Source organism: Epinephelus fuscoguttatus, linkage group LG21 (genome assembly GCF_011397635.1).
Source record: "Epinephelus fuscoguttatus linkage group LG21, E.fuscoguttatus.final_Chr_v1".
Classification (NCBI taxonomy): domain Eukaryota; kingdom Metazoa; phylum Chordata; class Actinopteri; order Perciformes; family Serranidae; genus Epinephelus; species Epinephelus fuscoguttatus.
The window spans coordinates 33,484,644-33,501,006 of NC_064772.1; the positions used below are offsets into that span (position 1 = coordinate 33,484,644).

The window sequence follows — 16,363 nt, forward strand, 5'->3', positions numbered from 1 at the left end:
TATGTGAGTGGGAGACCTGGTCTCATGAGAGCCATCCTGACTCACTGAACCTCTTTGTGTGTCGCTCTGTTTGGTGCTCTTTAGAGACTGTTTGCAATGGCTTTCATGCAAACAGTGAGAGTAGGGAAGATTACTTAATCATGACTGATAAGAGAATACCAGAACAAGAAATATGCTGCATGGAATAAATTATAAGTGCTCTAAATATAAGTCGTGTGAATTCCCTTTTTTATTTTTAGACATTTCTGGCGTTGGGTCTGGAGCGCACAAAACATGACCTATAAACAGGTGGCTGATGTGGAGCCATCAGTGCAAAGTCAGATGTGGTTTAGGCCGAGAAAATGAACATTAATCTGTCTGCCTAAGCTTTGCTCTCTTGTTATGTAACGGCAGCAATGCAGTGGAGGGTAAACCTCCTAATGCACTTTAGCTAGATTGTAATATATGAAATGGAGTCCCCATCTTTCTAGGCAAACTGTTTTTACAGCAACAAAATCTGTTGCAAATTTATAACATTAGACGACAGACGCAGAGTTCTGGGTGAACACATGATTATTCCAATAAATAAAAACACCACGTCTGAGATATATGGATCTGATTGCTTCTTTAAAGGAATGGACAAGAATAAAACTTGACTTTGCATGAGGTCACTTAGCCACGCTCGGCCATATTGTATCTGAAGTTGATCATGTTCTACCATTAGAGCATTCCATTAAGAGGCAAAAAGCATTCAACTGAGATAGCACTCCAGGTTTTTTGTTTCTACTTTCCCTGATTAAGCTGAAGTAATCCATTGTCTGCCGTGGGACCGGCAAATATAGCCACTGTGTGGGTGTGCATGTCGCTATGTTTCTGACACTTTGCAGATGGAGGGATTACACGTCAAGCTGCTGGGTACCATTAGAAGCGAGGGAGCGTATGAGAGACAGAGAGTCGTGGCGTCTAAATATAGGAGGGATCGGATCAGTCACCGCTAAATCAACTTGCCTGTCATTCATTACTGCTGCCAATCCCACATTTGCACCCGTCTGCCATTAAAAGTTGAGGCAACATCTGCCGCCAGCGTCACCGAAACACTCAAGCACACGGACATGTATTCACTCTCATGTGCTCATGTATTCATGATGCATTAAAGAATGTGGACGTTTACATTAAGTACTCTTACATAATCTTACATGCCATTGCCCTCATGGCTTAGACGCTAAAACCTTGATAGAGGACATGTAACATCCACGTTTGTACCAAGCCAAATAGCAGAGCGGTGGCGTGGATCCTGAAACCTTCCTTTAACTTCCACTTTAAAGAGATGAGTCAGGTATGTCACGGGAGGGAGGGTTGAGTACTCACACAAGAACAGCACAGGCAGACAATAGCAAGGGACTCCAAGATGCCGGCGGTGCCGACAATCCACGTAAGACGCAGAAACAGGATGACCCCCAGAATATTCTGGAGGCAGGGGAGGTAGACGCCCATGAAGGTCCCCATCTGAGGGCTCTGTGGAGGGGAGGGGGTGAGATGGGACAACAACAGAGGAGAAAGGAGATTAATGTGTGCATGAGTGCGTATGTGTAGGGGAGAGGAACATGAGGTGAGAATTGCAGCAATGTTGGCAGCAAAAATGAAGACAGAAGAAAGTAAGAGAAGGAAAAAAATCAGGGGAAATAAAAGCGTACCTAAGGGGGAAGTGAAACGGGAACAAAAACAAAATGTGCACATGTGGTAAAAAGTGAGTCAATTCAGTTTTTCCCACAATATGAAATCATGAAATCTGTTTTCAGAGTTGCAACAAAATGGACAAAGCACCCCTACACAGTTTAAATATTAAAGTCCTGTTATTACAAATTAAAAAACACAAAATAATAATAACACAAATCTTTCAACCTTTAACTTAAGCTTTTTTGTCTCAGAGGGGAAACTTGTCTTGTAGCCAGGTCAAAAAATTGAACACACAGAGACATAAGTGCAGACTCGGGACAAAAGACACAATACAACACATGAATACATCATGTGACAACAGGAAACACATAGTACATCACCACTAAAACCATAAGTTCCCAGTAAGTGTTAAAGATCTTGATTCACTTTCCGGTGCTTAATAATTGATAAGCTGTGGTTTTTCTCAGGTATTGTTTGAACCATCTCTTCGATGGCGCAGCGTCATTAATGTGCAGGGAAATCCTCAGTCAAAGCTGCCACTGTTTGCAATACAAAGATCGCGCTTCATGCTCTCCGAAACATGAATGTTTGATGAAAATGAGCCGTACATTACGGATTTCAGACTTACATCTCAGTGACACAGGCATCATTTCTTTAAACCACTATACTTGCTGATTTGTGGGAAATCCTTCAGTGCTTCCACCCTGAAAGATAGCATTCCTTGCAGAAAGCTATTGTTTCGCAACAGCGTATAAAAAGGCTCAGACGACAGGAATATGTTAAACTTTTCTGACAAAATCCCAACACGTCGAATCGATCACCTCGCGGTGACAGGCAGCTACCTTTTTAGCCATCCATCTCCAAATGTGCAGCACTGCTCCCACCAGTCCGGACGAAGAGGGGTGACAGTGGTGTCAGCTTAATTCTTCACTGAGATGTTCCCTGTGAGCCAATGGGAGGTGCCCGAGGCCTCTTTCCATGCAGGGGACAGGATGGGGCAACTGGCATGGGACTGGAGCTGTGGTTACAGAGGCATCTATGTGCCGCATGGCAGCATTGTGGCCGCTTTTAATTTTTCCTTTTTAAGAAAACGGATCCTAGAGAACCAGCACGAATGGACTGTGGAATTTCTTATTACATCTACTTTTACTGCTGTTTCTGACTCAACCAAGAGGGTCAACAGGTATTTAGTGAAAAGATACCGTGCTCTATATTAATGTAGCATTTAAAGGGGAACACCACCTTATTAGGAACTCCAACATGTTATTTCCACGGCTTAGGAAAGTTCAATAAATATTTATGAACATGAGCTACTTTCTCAGACACCAGAGAAGTCTCAAACTTGTCATGTCATGGGAGACTGAATTTGTGGACCCACAGAAATTTGGTTTTCTTTTTTATATCCAAAATGAGCTTTATTCTATTGTAGTGTTCTCAGTTCTGAAACAGAAAATGTGCCTATATACTGAGTACATCCCCGAGTACTCTCTGCATCATCTATAACACCTTTCCCAATGCACTATCTATGGAGGAGCTCCAGACTTTACACCTAGGACATGACAAATTTGACTTTTAGCACCCTAGTTTTTGGGTCTGGAAGAGAGTTGTTCATGTTTACTGATATTTTTGGACTGTCTTGGACCATAAGATAAGAATAACCTGTATGAGTTTCACAGAATTGGTGTAGTTCCCCTTTAAGGAGGCTTTCACATCAGGGACCTGAGCCCAGATCTGAGTACACTTGACCCCAACGTCGAGTTCATTTGATGAGTGTGAACAGTGTGTTTCGTACCTAGACAGACAAAGTTTGTCGATCTGTGCCCGGGTCCACATGAAAAGGTCTGCTTCATCTGTATGTGGGTACGCTTCGCATCAGGTCTGAAAACCAACTGTACCAAACACTGGAGTGGACTGCCATTTAACAGGAGTAGAAGTCGGCGAGCAGAGGTACAAAAGCATTTATCAACACTGCCGGTCTCTTCCGAAATCTGTGTTTATGTGCAGCACTCGCCAATCTCATCCTCTGACCCCAAGCAGGAAGGTCAGTGGGTTGTTCTTGACATCATCTCCAAAATAAAAAAGTAGTCGGCATGATGCAAAGGTCGATCCAATCTTGCACTTTTTTCTACACTGTAGCAACAACATGAACAAATGTCATGTAGATGATGACCAATAACTGCATAGAAAAGATGGCTGCTGCTATCTTGCACTGGCAATATCACTGGGGACCAGAGTCTATGTGGTAGCAATCACTGATCATTGAGTTCCCACCATCTGACCCAATTGCGAGCACACTGATTGGCGCACACACAGCTGTCAATCATGATGCCACACCCCCTTTTTATAGCATCAAATAACTACTTACAACCGAAACTACCAGAAAAATTAACACTTGAACATACATCACAGCAGTGATGGCCAAATGAAGCCTCATGAAGCATTTTCTTTGTTTTCTGAGCCCACTAGATGGCACTCACGGTTTAAAGAGAGAGGCTCAAAGAATAGCAATTCGAAGTGCTTTCAACCTTTTGTTGAACAAAAAGCGCCATCTAGTGGGTTCTGAAAATAAAGCTTCATGAAACTTCATTTGGCCATCACTACATCACAGTGGTAAGAATGACATAGAATGACAGAAACTATCTTTGACATTATTTGATGTGCACTTTCATCTTTTAGTTTGGCACATGTCCACTCTTCTTACAAGAAGTGGGCGGGGTTTATGAGCTGTGCTGCAGCCAGCCACCAGGGGGCAATTGAGATGTTTTGGCTTCACTTTCGTGGGGCTGTCGTGTCCTTCATCTTTATTATACAGTCTTAAATGATGACATTAGCGTACTCAAGCATGAAGCAACATGACTAACGTGACGGCTGAGCAGCAGGGCAGTGGGAATGGGGTAGTTGTCATTATACTCAGGCACAGTACAGCTCAATCAATAAAATAAGACCGATGCCTCGACGGAAACTTGATGATTTTTAACTATAGATGCCATTTGCCCACTAGTGATACAGCATCTAAAAGTGTGGTTTCTAAAAACATTTCTCTCAAGGTTCAATTATTCTGTGTATCTTTAAAGCCCAAAAACTTTTCTTGAAGCAATATAAGTCTGTTGACTGGATTTGTAATAACTCTCCTGCAATATTTAACTTCCAAAACTGAACACTTGTGTATGTAAAATAAACTGTGTGACTATTTATCCCAGACTTACAAATAGTTCATTCAAATATTTCTGTGTTTGACACACTGATAAAGTTTCACAAAAGGGTGAGCAAGGACACAAAATTCTGTAGACCAAAAACATAAGGTGATCAGGTTTGAACACCCCCAGCGAGATTGAATACAAACGGCAGGGTTTCGACGGTCAAAGACCCTGTTATGTAATGACAGTTCAGCTTGTTTCAAAGAACAGCTGTTAATATGCAACTGTACAGGACATAAGTGTACTCCACCGTGAAGCTGTGATACAAACACTGTATAAAAACCAGGCTCTCTGCTGTACCTTAACAGCCTTCTTCTTGGGTCCCTCGTCATCATCGGCCTCCTCGTGCTCCTGGGCCCCCTGGGTGAGGTTGGTGTAGTTTGCCAGTTTATTGAGGAGAGACGACACCATGGGGTTGCTGTCCATCTCCTCCTGCAATAGAGAGAATACTGCTTCAATATGCTGAACACAAACTTGATTTTTCAATTTAACATGTTTTAACTTCCTGTACCTCACTCAGGAATCCTTTATTCCCAGACCACAGCAGCATAATGCATCTGTCCACCACGTATTAAATATTTGGCAACTGTTATTTGGCCTTTAAGTGGTCAGTTACTGTATGCTTAAGAGGACAAGCTCTTCCAGGATGAAAATGAACGGTGCAATATTTAGTTAACTGTTCAAAGCATCTCAGAATAGCTCGGCTGGGTCAGCTTCATGCAGAAGCCGCAGTGCCTAATTGATTCTTTACAAAGGCCAGTGACCACAGAGTTGCGAGGTCTGCCAAATGGCAGAGCAAAGCACCTGGAAAGAGTTCAGCTGAATGTTCTTGAAGCAACGCTCCAGCTTTTATGGCAAATAAACTCTCTGACTGACACACTGTTGAGCTAAGAAAAGATTCTGAGTTATTTATTTAGTTCACCACAGCGTACCCTGAAGCTTTAGCAAACTGCGCATCCATGAACGCTTTGAGCTTTGTAGGTTGGTTCTAATTAAAATGTAGAAATAGTTCTGGCAGTGAATGCTGATTTGGAGAGGATATGGATGTGTACACAGCTTCAGCCCAACACTTTTGGGTTTCTCTTTAGCATCTAGCCAGAACAGATCACACTGTCAGGTTTCCTTGTGCATGAGTGCTATATGAAGTTGGTGGTGATGAAGACTGACAGTTACCTCAAACAGGGCCATGTTGGTGCCATCGTAGCTGTTGGTTTTGTCATTGTCTGTGTTGTTGATAAAGGGACTGTTTTCCTTGGGGACGCCATCACCTGTGGAAACACAACACAGTTGTTTCTTTACAACAAATACAGAGTAGGCTTAACACAAGACGTAACCAAGGCAAAATGTGGGTGGTGGCTGTTTCCACAAGAGCCTGCTTCCTACTACTACACTACTGATAATTTAAAGGCTGTTAATGTTTGTCGGTGAAGATTCTCAGTCACCCAGGTCATGGTAATCTTAAGTGCTATATCGTAGGCAACTGGACTTGCTTGAGTTTCTTGAGGACGTTTTGCCTCTGATCCAAGAAGCTTCTTCAGTTCTAAAGGACTGGTGCATAGTCGCAAGCTTTTAAACTCTTTTAAACTCCACTCCTACAAAGAGTTTAAAAGCTTGTGACTCTGCACCAGTCATTAGCCCCTTTTACACTGCCAGATTTTCCACAAATGTTGGGCCAGTAAGCTGCAAGTGTTTAGACATAGAAAGCCGGATTGGCGAGTTGACCCGAGGTGCCCAATTTTCCGCCTCGTAGGGAAGTCATATTGGCGGAACCCTTTAAGTTTAAACAGACCGCAATGGGAGGGGCTGTTGAAGACTTGTGGGAGGAGCTGTTGATGACGCCGCACATGCGAGCCCGTTGGCGGTGGATAAACAGGAAACAGCTGATAGCAGGAGTTAGTGAGCAGCTAGTAGCAAGAGGGAAACACAAACCTGACAGACACTGTAAAGATGAGCAACTGGGGAGACAAGGAATTGCGCGCCCTCCTTGTCCTCACAAATGAAGAGGCCATTAACTGTCAGATGACGGGGACGGTGAAGAACGGGCCAATTTACAAGAGAATCGCCGACCAGCCACAGCTTCCCTCCCACGTCACTGTTTACGTCACACACTGAGCTACATGTTTTGTTACTTGCTCACGCCCCCCATTGCCCCGAAAAAGGCACATTCTGTATAAACAAAAGTAGGCAGGCAGCATTTTGCTGCACTCCCCGATTTTGTTTTTATACTGCCAATGCTGAAAAAAGACTGATTGGGCTTTCCTGCAAATTTGCACAATTCCTATCTAAAAAGAGCTATTTAGAACTGAAGAAGCTTCTTGGATGAGAGGCCAAACGTCTGCAAGAAACTCAAGTAAGTCCAGTTGCCTACGATATAGCACTTATGGCTGTTAATGTTTGTATTAAAGGTGTCACAATTGCAGCATTTGCGCACAACTCATATGCTTCAATGCTAAATATCCAACATTTATTATATTTCCTGTTTAATATTTATCCATTATGGCTGAACAGTGCACAAAAAGCCTAAAGTATACACAAGAAATCAATGTTCAGCTCTGCATTAGGAAAGAGTGCATCAGCGCTTTCCTTTGATGGTATAGTAATATTTTGTATGGTGTCCTTTAGTGTTTTGTACACCTGTGGACAGACAAGCGACAATAAATTTGGGCAGGCTCTAATTGAGCTTCATGTAGCCAAGAAAATGTCAGGGCTGACACCAATCCATCTCCTGTAGATCTGTCTACAACATCCCTAATTGGTGTTTGTAACAAGCAAACTTTTGCACAGAAAACATGCCAGAAGTCGCGTTGATAACATCAAGAAACAAAGAATTACTTGTAATAACTCCTGCTGACGACTCTAAACCATTATCAGGATGAAAGTAATTTCTTATTTGAAAACAGTGAAGATTAAATGCCCCAAAACTACTTTCTGTCGGTCTCTGCTTTGCACTCAGGTGCATCTGAGTTTTATAAGTGTATGTACATTTTTAATAATCCAGATCACAATGAGGGCTTCTTATAATATTCATTAATAATTCACACCAAAATATTCAAAGGGTAAATGGACTCTCACTCTACGAACACATATTGGCTGTTGGCAGACTAACAAGTAGGTGATCTCAGACACCGACAATCACACAGCGCAGACAGAAATAATGCAAATGACAAAGCAAATTAAAGATCATATCTACGACTAATTTATCCGGCTAGCATGCCAACCTCACAGTCACTTAAAGACAGACAGGTAACACTGAGGTACGCAAATGACCATCGCTGTTGTGATGCTTGGCTGCTGATTTCTAGCTTTTAATGTAAAATATATGCTTCACTTGTCAGGTTAGACATTTTTATCTCTTTCCAATTAAAGAACAAATACACTTCACATGACACGATAAAAATAATTTCATTTATTTCTATGTATTCTAAGTCACAGATCTGACATTAGCCACCTTGTCATAACACACTTTGGAGCTCCTACCCTATGAGCTATAGGAAAATAGATTTCACAACTTCTAACGTGTCAATAAATAAGTTCTCTTTCGGTCTGTTGGTGGTAATTGTGATAAGTACACACCCTCCTCTCCCTCTCTGCACCTCCGCTTTACCGACCACAACAGAAGTCACACAGTCGGTCTACCATTACACACGGCAACTGAGCCGTCTTCAGAGACGACATTCTTGCACCAAACTGTGAACCACGCTGTGTCTTTGCTGCTGGGGCCGGCAACCCACACAGCAACGCACTGAGCAAATGTTTTGAATGAGCAGACAGCTTAGAGTGTCGGGGTTAAGATACCCGACATGCTGCAGTCAAGTGCAAGTGTAAACTGTGAGGGATCTTTTTTTTCCAGGCAAATGTGTTGGCTGAAGATCTGTGTGAGCATGTGTGCTTCCATTTCCTCCATCGTATGAAAGATGGTCTCAGTTAAATGTGATCATGTTATACGACTTCGAATGAAAGCACCAATGTCTTTAGTAGTTTGTTTAAGGGTAGAAAAATGTCATCTATGCAACACGGGTCATATTAAAACGCTGCTGGCACAAGCCTCAGCAAAACAGAAACACAAAACTGGTACATTGTGCTTCACAGACAATAAAACACTATAAATAGAAGCCAATAAGACAAACAATAAGACAATAAACGTTATGTTCAAAAGGAATAACAAGAGGATAAAGACAAAAGGGAACCAAACAGAGACGGTGACGATAAACATTTTAAAGTGAAGGGCGAAGACGTCCATGCCACAGCACCCACAGAGAACTAACACAAGGACAATGAAGGACAGAAAATTAAACTATCCTCCAGACACAACAAGTTCAGACTCCTGCAGCCCTTTCTTGCAGAATCAGTAGTCGCCATTCAACAGTATCCACCAATTTTAATGACTCAAAGTTTGAGAAACAAACTGAACACCAGCAGCACAACACAATAGTTGACTACTCGCTTCCGTTTAGCAGGCTAGTTTAATACTTGAAGGTCACGACACTTTAGACTTGAGAGACAAACCACCACGTGCTGTTCATCCACGTCTGTCCAGACTCCAAATATGGATGTTGCCGCAAAGAAGTTACATCCTCTAAAACATGGATGCTCCACACACGCCTTCAACTCGGCAGCACAGAAGAACAATACAATCAGCACAGATTCAAGGTGGACACCCAAGATTAGTGTCACCAATTCAGAATCTGACCACGTCTCCCTTTCTGTTCCTGAGATATGGACAGGAAAGTCTTTTTGCAGAACATTATGATGTCACAGTGAAGTTGACCTTTGACCTTTGGGATATAAGATGTCATAAGTGTTTCATTTTATCCTATTAAGACAGTTTTGTGAAATTTGTCATGATTAGAGTATGAATTCTTGAGTTACGCGAGGTCACAGGGACCTTTGACTCTGATCAATTCATGCTTCAGTTTAAGTGGACATTTGTGCCAAATTTGAGGAAATTCCCTCAAGGCGCTCCTGAGATATGGACAGTCAGTATGGACGCTCATCTTTATTCTTTCTATTGTCAAAACTGTTGCTCAGTGCTCCAGGGCTGCAAACAATTTGTTCCATTATTGCTTAGTCTGTCAATTATCTTAGAAAAAAAATCAATCGTGATATCCCAGGGCTGGTTGACCTATGACCTATTGACTGATTCAAACTGTTTTGTATAATAAAGAGTTCAAACTCCAAAGATCAATTTGCAAAGACAGCAAGCAAATCCCTTCAGTCAGCGCATCTGAAATGTGAGAATGTTTGGAATTTCCACCTGAAAAATGACAATTAATAACCAAATTTATTGCAGATTAATTTTCTGTTGACAGAGTAATCAGTTAATGGAGACACTGTTTCAGCTCCACTGTTCACCGAATCTGAATTTAAGACTTTTAAGACTTTAAGGACAAGTAGAAACTCGGGTAAAAGAACTATTCAAACACTAAAGTGCTCTGTTTGTTTATTTTTTAACATTTTTATTCAAACTACTAGTTCTCGACCATTTAACACTCCGATACTTCAAGTTAGAAAAATTCACAACCATAAGCCAATATTGTGGTTCATGTTCCACTTCCTCACATTACTCAGAGACCAGAGTTAACCACGACACTTTGCCGGCTTGTCACCATTCATCAGTGGAGCTCTCTACTGTGAACTCTGGCCGCAGCCGGGATTTCATGGGTAACTTTTACTGCTTGATCCAGCTGCAGGGGGAATAAGAGGCTTGCAGCGTGGCTTAGCCCGGTGGTAATCACAGGGAAAGTCACTATGTCCTTGTAGTGTGCAGCTCTTTAAAACGCGGTCTGAGTGGCGTGGTGGAACACATTATGCGAGGGCGCAGCGTTTCAATAAGCTGGGATAACAGGGAATGAATTTAAGACCATTGTGCTGCGAGGATGCAGCCAAGGGTGAATCAAGCTGTCAGTCATCGCGTAGCTTGGTAGGATGCTACACACACCACAGGTAATCATTGTCTTAAATGATACCGGCTAAATCCTCTTTGAGGCCCGGCTGCAAGCTAAAACTGTCCGTACTGTTTCTAAATCAGGCGGGGTTCTGCTTTTAGAGTGTGTAAAGTGGTTTAGACGTCATTCAGGAAGTGAACGGAAACACTGAAATAACTTCAGGAGCAATAGTTTTATTACACCTGCCACAATACATCAAACAATACATTTAAAACTAATATTCTGTGACCCATTGATCAAATTATAAGATTCAACATTTTGATTACAGTCGAAATACTGTCATGGTGTCTACATGTGTCAGCACTTACATTTCATGCCCTTTAAGACCTTTTCAAGATAAAAAAAAAAAACCCATCTCATTCTTATTCATGCACTGCAGGAAAGTTTAGGGGCCTGTGTCCACATAGCGATTTTTTTCCTAAGCGCTGGTGTCTTTCTTCAGTTGTTCTCAATGATGAGTGGGCATATGTACACGCAGGGGGCCACCAGGAGAAAAGGAACCAGACTCAGCGTCTTTTCTGTGCAGCCAATCCGAGCGCTTTATTTGAGAATCTCTTAACTTTTCAGAGAGGCGCTGGTGATGTCACTGCCGCTACTTTAGCTATGCTGCTGTCCATCGTCATAACAGAGACAGAAAAGCAAATTCTTCTGGGGGCAGATCATTTAAGTGTTGTGCTTTTTATCACTGTTAACTTCGTAAGCTTTATATTAATTGTGTCAACCCTCTGTTAATGTAGAGTTATGTTCGCTACCTGGCTAATGTTAGCGTCAAGATACTGCTGTCACAGAAACAAAACCCAGGCGCAGCACGTCATTCACGCTGTTTTTAATGGAGCACTAATATGCCAAAAATAAAAACAACAAAAAACACTATCAGGACAGTAAGTAAGTAGTATATAGGATAGGAATGTTGGAATAAGAATAGCAATATGACTATTAGAGTGAGTTTGGTTAATCTACGTTTTGCCAACGGGTAAGTGCGAGTATAAAGTAAAAAGACTGTCGTAGGTTTACAGATTTGTAACATCGGAAATGTGGGACTATTACACAGAAAAGTTAAACTGTTTTTGAAAAAAATAAAACATGGATTAAAATGAATGAAAGCTGATTAAATTCAACAAAATGTTTGTGGCACTAAGACCTCATAAATTCAAGTTTAAGACTATTTAATGCCTTTCAATGCCAAATAATTATTAAATTGAATTTAAGGGACTCGGAGTAGAGCCGCTGCTCCTCCACATCGAGAGGAGCCAGTTGAGGTGGTTCGGGCATCTGGTAAGGATGCCTTCCGGACGCCTCCCTTGGGAGGTGTTTCGGGCGTGTCCAACCGGGAGGAGACCTCGGGGCCACCCCAGGACACGCTGGAGGGACTACATCACCCGGCTGGCCTGGGAACGCCTTGGGGTTCCCTCGGAAGAGCTGACGGAAGTGGCTGGGGAGAGGACTGTCTGGGCTTCTTTGCTGAGGCTGCTGCCCCCGCAACCCAGACCCGGATAAGTGGAGGACGACGAGTACAAGTACGAGTACGAATTTAAGACATTTAAAGATTTTTTAAAGGACCTGCAGACACCCTGTACTGTTCTCTTGAACATACAATGCCACTCTGAGGACATGCTGTACTGGTGGTTCACCTCCTGAACTCAAAGGCTCCTGCTACTTGGGAAAAAAAAACGTTACGCTGCCACACTGCCAAACATGATCGATAATATTGGACAACACGTCCGTTTTTTCCTGAAGAAATATATTCAGTTATTATTAAACGCAATGCAGAGCTGGAAAAATGTATTTTTGATTTCAAATAATCAATTTAGTTTATAAGACATTGTATAAAGCAAACATTTGAAATATTTGCTGTTTTCACTTTTACATCATAGTGTATTATATATCTCTGGGTTTTGGACTATTGGATGGTCAAAACCAATTAAGACTATTATCTTGGGCTCGGAGAATTTGTCCTGGGCATTTTTTACCCACAACCTTCTGGTACTTTATTGACTAAATGATTAATTGATTAATCAAAACTGACTGATAAAGCTAGGGTAAAGCTGGGGTCTGTTTTAGGGGTTGCTGCAGCCTGAAACGCCTAATTTCACATGGGCTTTTCTGAAAAACTGAGATGCATGTTGCAATGTTTAAAGCACAGCAGTTAACATCCCGCACTGAACTGTTTATCTCACACTGAAACGGTTCAACTCTTTTGTTAAACAGTAGCTTTGCTCTGCCCCAAGCACAGAGCCCTGGTCCCACAGCAGTAGTCTCATACCAACAGAGACTGAGAAAGAGGTGGGGTGAGCGAATGAAAACGCTGTCCGCAGCTCTATAATGAAAGACGCAAGCAGGAGGCAACTTTTACCTCAGGATACACAGTTATTTCTTAACAACATAAACCGATAAGTATTTACAACAAGCCATCAAAAAGATTGCAGTAGTTTCTGACTGTTGCAAGTACAGTACCAAAGTTCTCATGAGAATTAATGACAACTGAAAAACTGGTATTTGCATCTCTGTGTCTTAACTGTTTTTTAGCCTCATGTGGAACAAAAATGTCATCACCCCATGGTAACACTCTTAAAGTCAAAGCTGGGATCCCATGCCCCTTCAAGCTAAAAATGCCTAAAATGGCTGATGTGTGGCAACAAATTTTGTCCCACGTCCATGTCATTAAATCCTCCAGTGACCTCCTGCTGCACTTGCACATCACCACTCCAAACTAGGCAAAGGTGCCAGCTTCCACAAATCCTCCCAGTAAATGCCAAATACTGCAATCACCGCAGTAATTGTTGGAGATTACACAAGACAGAGCACAGGGATGAGGATGGGGAAGATGAAGACGACCTACTGTATGTCTGTACGTGTCTGTCTGTCCGTCTGCTTATTATCCGAACTGTCGGTGTGTAAATGTCGACAAGTGTGAGTGTGCTTTGTTGTGCTGTCAAACAGTCCCGTGAGACACGGTCCAGATTCATATACAGTAGCAGTGACATGACTCTGGCCTACTTAACAGATGTTAGCCTCTGTGCACATTACACATGTTGCCATTTATCCTGGATTAATTCACTCTGCTTCCTGGAAATTCATCTTTATGTCCTCTTGCCAAATGGGACTTATAAATATCTGAACACAAACGTGCCCGCGGACTGACCTTTAACTGAACAACCTGGGCTTGCGACCTTGGATATTGCTACAGCTTCATAAAACAATTACTGAATGATTAGTGGGCTGGTTTAAGCTATCAAAAAATAAATCATCCGTCCATTTGGGCTGAAATTGAGGGAGAAAAGGTTCAGATAATGCTGAGCTACAACAATTCCCACAGCCCTGTTCGGCACCCCTGAGAATAGCAGCTCAGTTATGATGACTGACCAGGTTCATACTGCAAAGATGTCATCCTGCTCTTTGACATCATTACCCGTCCTGCACTGTGCAAAGTCCTAACATCAGCTGTTCTCATGTCAGTTCAAGAATGCTGAAGGTGCAGTGCACATGCAAACTTGTTCATACGGAGCAAATAATGTAAATGTTTGCATATTTGCACCTGGTCTACTGGAGAGAATGAAAGCTGCGAAAAGTGAACGTTTGTGTTCGACTGGATGCAAAAGGATGTCCAATCTTAAAAGCCTTGCAATGTCTGCAACTGAAGGGATCTCAATCTCTGTTCAATCTACACTACAATTTATACACCTTGATATGAAATCTATTTATGACAGGATGCATGTGGTTGCTTGCATCTTAATAAGTGGAACTGCACTGTAGAGAATATTCTGTCACTGTTCAAACAACTGCAAAGGTTGAATCACATCAAAGCTAAAACTACACTGAAACTGTGGTTTATTTAGTAATAACATTTTAAGCAAACAGTAATTAAGTGGAGTTCAATGTGTGTGAAGTCACCTTGCTTAAAACTACAAAACACATCTGCACTGAAACAAACAGTCTTGTCTCCCTGCTTGGTAGAATGAAGGATGTTTATGAGCTGTATCTAGTCTTTGGCAGGAAAGGAGTGCATGTGTGATCACGCTGCATCTCATTTATTGTGTTAGCCCTCCTCTCGACACTTTCCCTTCTTATTTTTCCCTCCATCACTGTGGTCAAGCTAATCCACCAATCAACCCCAAGTCAAACAAGACAGAAACAATCATGTTCATTTACTGTAGTGTTTACGCTCATCTCACAGCGAGCTCTGATGAACCAAATGTACACAACCAACCCAGCACCAAACAGCAGATAGACAACGTTAGTAACGACCTGGTGAAGAAAGAGGAAGCTAAAAAGCAGATACTCTTGAAGCTGGTGGGGACCAAAAGAGAGCAAAAAGGAGAGTTTCATTTGTCAGGCGGCAAAAACAAAACACTAAATGCATGCTACAGATGCTAATGCTTCAATGAATGCTTGCAAATTGTGCGCATAGACTGAACCAGGCAATTGTATGGATGAGTAGTCGGGCGACGCACAAGGAAAAAATGAGCAGGAAGCTTTTTAAAATCATTTTGTATTACAAGGGTAAAGTCGAAATGTCGAGAATTAAGTTGAACTTTAAGTCAAAAGAAAAAATAAATCAGAGAAGAAAGCTTTTTTTTTTTTTTTAAAGAGAATAGAGTCAAAATGTCGAGAATAAAGTTGAATTGTTAGCATGAGAAAAAAAAAATCATACGAGGACGTTGGGCTTTTAGATAATGAAGTCGAAATTTCAAGGATCAGGTTGAAATAACGAGAATGAACGTGACATCTCAAGAGTAAAGTCAAACTTATGAATAAATCAAACTTCTAGTGTTACACAAAATTGTACTTTATAATCTGTTTTAGTGACAAGGAAATTATTTATCTTTTAACGCAGGAACACTGTGGTGGTAAATATGAGGGCTTTGAAGAGACTGTGCCAAAAGTTGTGTCTGTTCAGAGGGAGAAACCTCACCAACTTGGAAGACGTGGCTGCACTTGTACAATCTGAAATAGCTGGTAACAGACGCAGGTAAGGGTGTCGATAGTTACACAATTTGATGGGCCAGAGTAGTTGAATTCATTCTTTACATTTCAGCTTTATTCTCTGCATTTTGACTTGATTATTAAAATGCAAAAAGCCCCATCCTCCTTTGATTAATTTGTTCTTATGCCTGGCACTGATCCTGACAGTTCAACCCTATCTCGACATTTTGACTTTAATTTCAAAATGCAAATGCGTCTTAAAGCAAATATCTGACCTGTGTCAGAGGTGATTCAGTAACTCTACAACAGTCAGCTTTGCATGTGATTGATCACTGTCTCATCATAATGAGGGTGTTGGCTAGCAGTAATGAGTTCTGCCATTCTGTCATAAATTAACAGTGACAGTATTAAACTTAAACAGTTAAAGCCAGACTGAAAACAGGATCCAAGAAACCCACTGGTGTGTCTAAAATAAAGAGGGAAAAGGGAGAAAGGTGAAGCCTCTTGTGTAACTGTTGATGAATGAATGCAGGTGTATTTCATGGTGAGAGCTGTGTGTGAGTGTGTGTGTGGATGTTCCACTTCTGCAGGTGGCGAGCAGAGTCTCCCTGCGCTATAGCGCATTAGGTGACCCCTAAAAAT

The 16,363-nt window shown here is 41.8% G+C and overlaps 1 protein-coding gene across 4 annotated transcripts in view; it reads right to left on the reverse strand.

The window, feature by feature from the left end:
* Window positions 1-16,363, reverse strand: part of slc12a7b (solute carrier family 12 member 7b) — an 89,513-nt gene that overhangs the window by 29,205 nt on the left and 43,945 nt on the right. For all 4 annotated transcript variants that reach the window (XM_049565493.1, XM_049565491.1, XM_049565490.1 and 1 more), the window contains exons 2-4: window positions 6,027-6,121; window positions 5,154-5,285; window positions 1,348-1,494 (exon numbers count right to left, since the gene is read on the reverse strand). In XM_049565493.1, the coding sequence (XP_049421450.1) occupies window positions 1,348-1,494; window positions 5,154-5,285; window positions 6,027-6,121 (374 nt within the window). The remainder of the gene's footprint in view (window positions 1-1,347; window positions 1,495-5,153; window positions 5,286-6,026; window positions 6,122-16,363) is intronic.